We start from the raw sequence: 5,750 nt of genomic DNA, 5'->3' as shown, positions 1-5,750 counted from the left end.
CGAATGGTCAGGAGAATAAGTAAGGAATTGATAAATAAGTGTAAAGTAGGTATTTGTTGCAATTTGTTTTATATATTTGTTTTTTTCCTAGAGCTCCAAGATCACCTCCCACCAAGTTCAACCAAGTGTTGCCGAACGCATAAATGAACTTGAGCGGCAACAATCGACCAGATATTCTTTTCTAGGACCATCCAAACGTCACAAAATCTCAGACCCTGCTTTAAAAGCTATTCAGAAAAAAGCTTTGCTTTCATTTTACGAAAGACATAACTCCAACAACGGCAAGAACACAATTTCCAGCACTGGTCAAAATCAAAACACATCACCGACGAATCATTCAGAAATGAATCGATTGTTAGTAATAATGTGAATGTGATTAATGGAAATGATCCTAGTGGAAGGCAGGTGGGTTCAGGAAAGGACTCCTGGAGAAGTGAACCGCATTTGGCAAGGCCTTTGCAGGCGCCACCTCAGTCAATCAGGCTATGACTATGAGACCCAGGACGCATTCTTCGTCGCAAAGTTTTAGCAGCACCTCGAGGAGGTAAAATAACAATTAATTAATAAAATTAATAAAATAATAAAACAAAAAAAATAACGGCCGACATATTTTTACAATTTAATGAAATCGTTACGCTTATGACCCTTGTTTGTTTTTCCAGAGCTTCCACTGCTTCAGAATACTCCGGTTGGCGCGATTCTAATGGTCAAGAACAAAAGTCATCAACGCGTACTGAGCCCAAACAGCCACATTCACCAGAAAATCTAATACCGAACCATGGACGTCAATCTAGCATTCCTCATGATGCACCTCCACTGGTGCTACCACAGTACGATCAAACCTCCTCCTGCAAAGCCTGCATTGGCGTTAATATAATTCATACATGTACGCTGACTCCTAAATTAAAAGGACCAGTTGTGCTAGGTCCATCTATAACTGTGGATAACTGGGTGCCTCAAAGGCCTCCAAAAAATCCGGCTTGAGAAGTATTTATCAAATCGGTAAAACTAGCCCAGAACCGCCTTTACCAAGTCCCCCGACGGTGATAGAAGAGAAATTTGTATAGAAGACGAACCTTTCCCGCCGCCTCCTCCGAATGTGTTAGATTGCTGGGACACGAACCAAGTTGTTAATAAAAGTACGCCTAAGAGAAGTCCAACAGTGCAACCTTCAAGACGGAACAGTTTTGCAAATGCCAGGGGCAGTCACTTCGAGCATCGGTTAGCGGACGTCAGAGCTTCTGTGAGACACAAACCGGTTTCCGGTGATACCGCTTCAGGCTAAACCGGAGCAGAGGTCTCCACCGCCGCCTCCTTTGCAACCGAGACAACCTAGGAACCGCAATGGGTAAGTGACAAAAAAATTCATATTGACAATATATATTCGAAATTCGAAAAATTGCTTTTGAGGTCATAGATTTAAAAAATATGCAATATGGGGCAAATAAAAAAAATACAATATGGGGAAAAATACCCCAAATGGAATAAAATGGAAATTTTGGGAATGTAAAAAATGGGAGTTGGAAAAGTTGGGAATGTTAAAAAAAAACAATATGGGAAAAAATACCCCAAATGGAATAAAATGGAAATTTTTGAATTTAAATTTTAGACAATGCACTAAGAAAGCTTTAGTAAAATTTAGATAAAAATTTAATTTTGTTTAGTTTTAATTTTTAGCTGTTGTTTTTTCAAAATTTTCATTAGGAGGTCATATTCTAAAAGATGATAAAAGGAGGTTTTTCGATTCAACAAAAATATTTGGGGGTAATGGTTAAAACAGTTCCCTGACCGCTGATTGAATTGTATATTTTTCAAAACAAAAAACATTTTGATTATAAATCTTTTAGATTTCTCTTATATACATCAAATCTAGAGCTTAATACAAAATCTATCATCAATAGAATTTCAATGGATTTTTTAAATCTTTCACAAATTTTAGTTATATTGAGTATTTTGAGTTCCAAATTGCATAGAAATCCAATAAAATTCAAAATTGCTTATAAATTAGTCGTTGTTTATGATTATTCCTTTGACTTTTATTAAAATAATTTTGATCAAATGATACAGAATTTTTTGATAATTTAACAAAGCCGATTTTATGAAATAAAAAATTATATAATAATTTTTACACCTGTCCTGAAATGGACAATAAATAAAACTGTAAGAAAAAATATTACTTAAAAATACAAAACCTTCTGACCATCGTCAAATATTTTGAAAATTGATCTATTATATGTAATATGATTTTTCTAATCTTGCCTTGGTAATGTAGCAAAGTTCCTTTGCAAGCGGGTTTGGATGATCCTTGATGTGGCTTTTGTAAATATTTGAATGTGTCCGTATTTCGTATTGTGGAAATAACATAAATTTTCTGTTTGGTCTTTACTATGGTCAAGAAGAAATACGATTTGGGAAGACCACTTAATAGAAGAAATTAATTTTTGGGAAACGAATCGGATTGGGTGAAAACTTTAACTATTTTATTTTTGAGTTGTTTTTTTTTCAAAAACATTTCTGAATTCTTGAACACATCTATGAAAACTGCTCAAGTTCTTAATATATCTTTTCACAAAAAGCAACGGAGAATTACAAATAAAAATAACGGCTTCTTTAACAAAACATTAGAACTCTAACGAGATCACTTTTTGGTGCGTACATAATTGATTTGATCGCAATTTTTGTTTTTTATTCTAGATTGAGACGTACGCGTTTCTTCAATCTGGGTTACCTATCAATTTATTTTTTTAAAGTAATAGAATTTATGAGAATTTCACGGCGAATAATAGAAAGATAATATTATTGTGAATATTTTAAAGTTCATTGACCAATGCAAATTCGTACTTGATGACGGATATTTATTCCATAGCATGTTTTGTAACAATTTCAGACAACAATCTAATAAAAACAATTATTTAATCATTTATTATCATTTAGAAATTTATAAGAGTTAGGATTTTATTGACTGTGATAAATGTAGACATTCCAATTAATTTATTGATCGCTCAAGGACTACTCTCGGTGCAAAACAATAGCAATCTTGATACATATGGATAAAATAAATATGTTTCTTATATTGTGACATGCTGAGATATCATAAAACGAGAAATATTCGCATAAAAAGTAAGGAATTCCTTCAATCACGCCACATTCTCTTGGATACTTGTTTTAATACATATTACACAAGACATTGACATAAATTATTATATTGTTTAAATATTTATGTATTTTTGTACGTTTGCAATTTTGTATTGTTATTTATCTTCATTTTGTTGACTAAATGATGTAGATCCAATTGCTAATTTTGTCAAAGAAAATTGGAGCTGGTAAATTTTGCTGCATATATTTTCATATTATAATTTATGTTTCTACGTGAATGTATACAATTATCTTCAATTTATCAAATTATAGGAAACTGCGTTTTACTCTTTGATCTAACTAGTTATTTGCAGATTTTTTTTCAAATATTAATATCAGTAATTATCTCGGTAAATTACCGTCTATAAATCTTTTATTATCGTGTGTTTAACAACAAACTAATTGAAGTGTTATTAAATAGAGTTGCGAATGTTCTTTTAAATTGTTTTAGATTAAAAGACAATATGATTTATCATTATCAATCAATAAATCGATATATTTTGTCTAGGGGAATTATGAATGTCTGAAGCAGTGATTGTCAAGTTAAGAAGGACTTTATAAAAAGTATTTATGTGGTAGTGATTCAGTTTTTAAAAGTAGTCAACGTGATTGCAAAATTTTTCATGGTTTTTCAATAAGGCGAAATATGTCTTCTCTCTCGTTTTTTTAAATACAAGACGTGTTTTTGGTTTATGATTAAATTTGATGCTTTAGGTGATCCTACAAAAATATCCTCATCATCACCAACTCTATCTTACTGGGTGACCATTAATAAAGCTTTTTGTCAAAAATTAATTTTTGGAAATATCTTTTCAATAATGGTAGAATCTTGTTAGATGTGCAGAAATTGATTCTATTATGATTAATTCAGTAGGATATGCAGAAATTGATTCCATTAGGATCTAATCAGTTGGATATGCACGAATTGATTTTACTAGGATCAATTCAGTTGGATATGCAGAAATTGATTCCATTAGGATTAATTCAGTAGGATATGCTGAAATCGTTTCCATTACGATCAATTTAGTAGGATCTGCAGAAATTGATTCCATTAGAATCAATTCAATAGGTTATGCAAAAATTGATTTCATTAGGATCATTCAGTAGAATATGCAGAAATTGATTTCATTAGGATCATTCAGTAGAATATGCAGAAATTGATTCCATTAGGATCAATTCAGTAGGATATGCAGAAATTGATTCCATTAGAATCAATTCAATAGGATATTCAGAAATTGATTCCATTAGGATTAATTCAGTAGGCTATGCAGACATTGATTCCATTAGGATCAATGTGGTAGGATATGCAGACATTAATTCCATTAGGATCAATTCACCATCCAGTAGGCAGGACATATATATTTTAGTTACCAGTCAATAAAATCAATAATTTTTGGGATTGTGACATGATTGCCAAAAGCCATAAATTAATTTAGTGCAAAAGATATCAGACATCATCTTCTAGAAATCATTTTGGGAAATAACTCCTTTTTGAATGGTAGATACTCCTTAGAGTTGCAAAATGTGGTCTATCATGTTGAACGTGAAAATATTGTTCGGTTATCATATAACAAATAAATTTATGATAAAAAATTGCAGATTTATATATTTAAAAAGAAATCTTATAGAATATCCTATACCTACCATGTTGAAGAATCTTATAAAATATCCTTTACCAACTATATCTTATCCTTTACTAACATGTGCTATACTTATTACAAGATTACCTTCATTTAATAGCTATTTTCGTGAAATTAACAATTACTGTATTAATTAATAAACAATAACGTTTAAGTATTTAAGCATGTCGTAAAATGAGAGCAATGCAATTTTTTAATACGATCGTGACTGTAAAATGTATCCATTTTTTATATGATACGATATGATTTATTCTGACAAGGAGTCGTATCAAAATACTCATGTTTACCTTGCCCTCGATCAATTACATTAACTTTATAATATATATATATATATATATATATATATATATATAATATATATGCGGCATGTTTAACATTTTTATCAAAGAACGTAAATCTATATTAAATAATCAAGTGCAACAGCAATAAACGTTCTAGTAGAATGCCTTGTAGATTATCTTGCCGACAGCAAATATTTTAATTATTTTATAATTATTCCAAATCACTTTCTCACTCTTGCAATTTATCAAAATTAATATAATATTTACCTTCTGATCACCTCTGATGATCCACCAGAACTGTATTTTAGTGAAAATTTGATACTTAAGGCGTGATTATTGATACTTGCAAATTGAATCATTTTTACATGTTAATCTAAATTAGAAAAATTTATCGTTGAGAAGTAATTAATGGATTTTGTAATTTTAAATATTTTTACATACTCTAATGGAATTTCCAGATCCAATAGCAAAATGTAGATATTTCTTCCATTTGTTGGTGAGAATTGAAATCCTTTGGGGTTGGTTCATTGAAATTCATATTTAAATAAATTTTACCTACTATTTTATGGAGCTTTTTGAACAAAAGATTTATTTTTCTTTCCCAAAAACATTCAATTCGTAATGATGTGGAGAAGTGGTTATTAGATTTTGGCAAAGACAGGTTCAACCGTTTTGGAGATACGGAGCAAAATGT

At 30.7% G+C, this 5,750-nt stretch overlaps 1 protein-coding gene across 1 annotated transcript; it reads left to right on the top strand.

Annotated features, from left to right (window-relative positions):
- Window positions 1-479: 479 nt before the first annotated feature.
- LOC113363982 lies at window positions 480-1,225 on the top strand. Its single transcript, XM_026606454.1, has 2 exons — window positions 480-544; window positions 663-1,225. Exons 1-2 carry the CDS (start codon window positions 486-488, stop codon window positions 982-984), a joined length of 381 nt encoding a protein of 126 aa, XP_026462239.1. The 5' UTR covers window positions 480-485; the 3' UTR covers window positions 985-1,225.
- Window positions 1,226-5,750: the final 4,525 nt, after the last annotated feature.

The sequence above is a fragment of the Ctenocephalides felis genome, unplaced genomic scaffold (assembly GCF_003426905.1).
Source record: "Ctenocephalides felis isolate EL2017-DRISC unplaced genomic scaffold, ASM342690v1 CF-g0.4_SCAFFOLD_00845, whole genome shotgun sequence".
Taxonomy (NCBI): Eukaryota; Metazoa; Arthropoda; class Insecta; order Siphonaptera; family Pulicidae; genus Ctenocephalides; species Ctenocephalides felis.
Note: the sequence above shows the minus strand (reverse complement) of the source record. Positions and strands in the feature narration are given on the sequence as shown.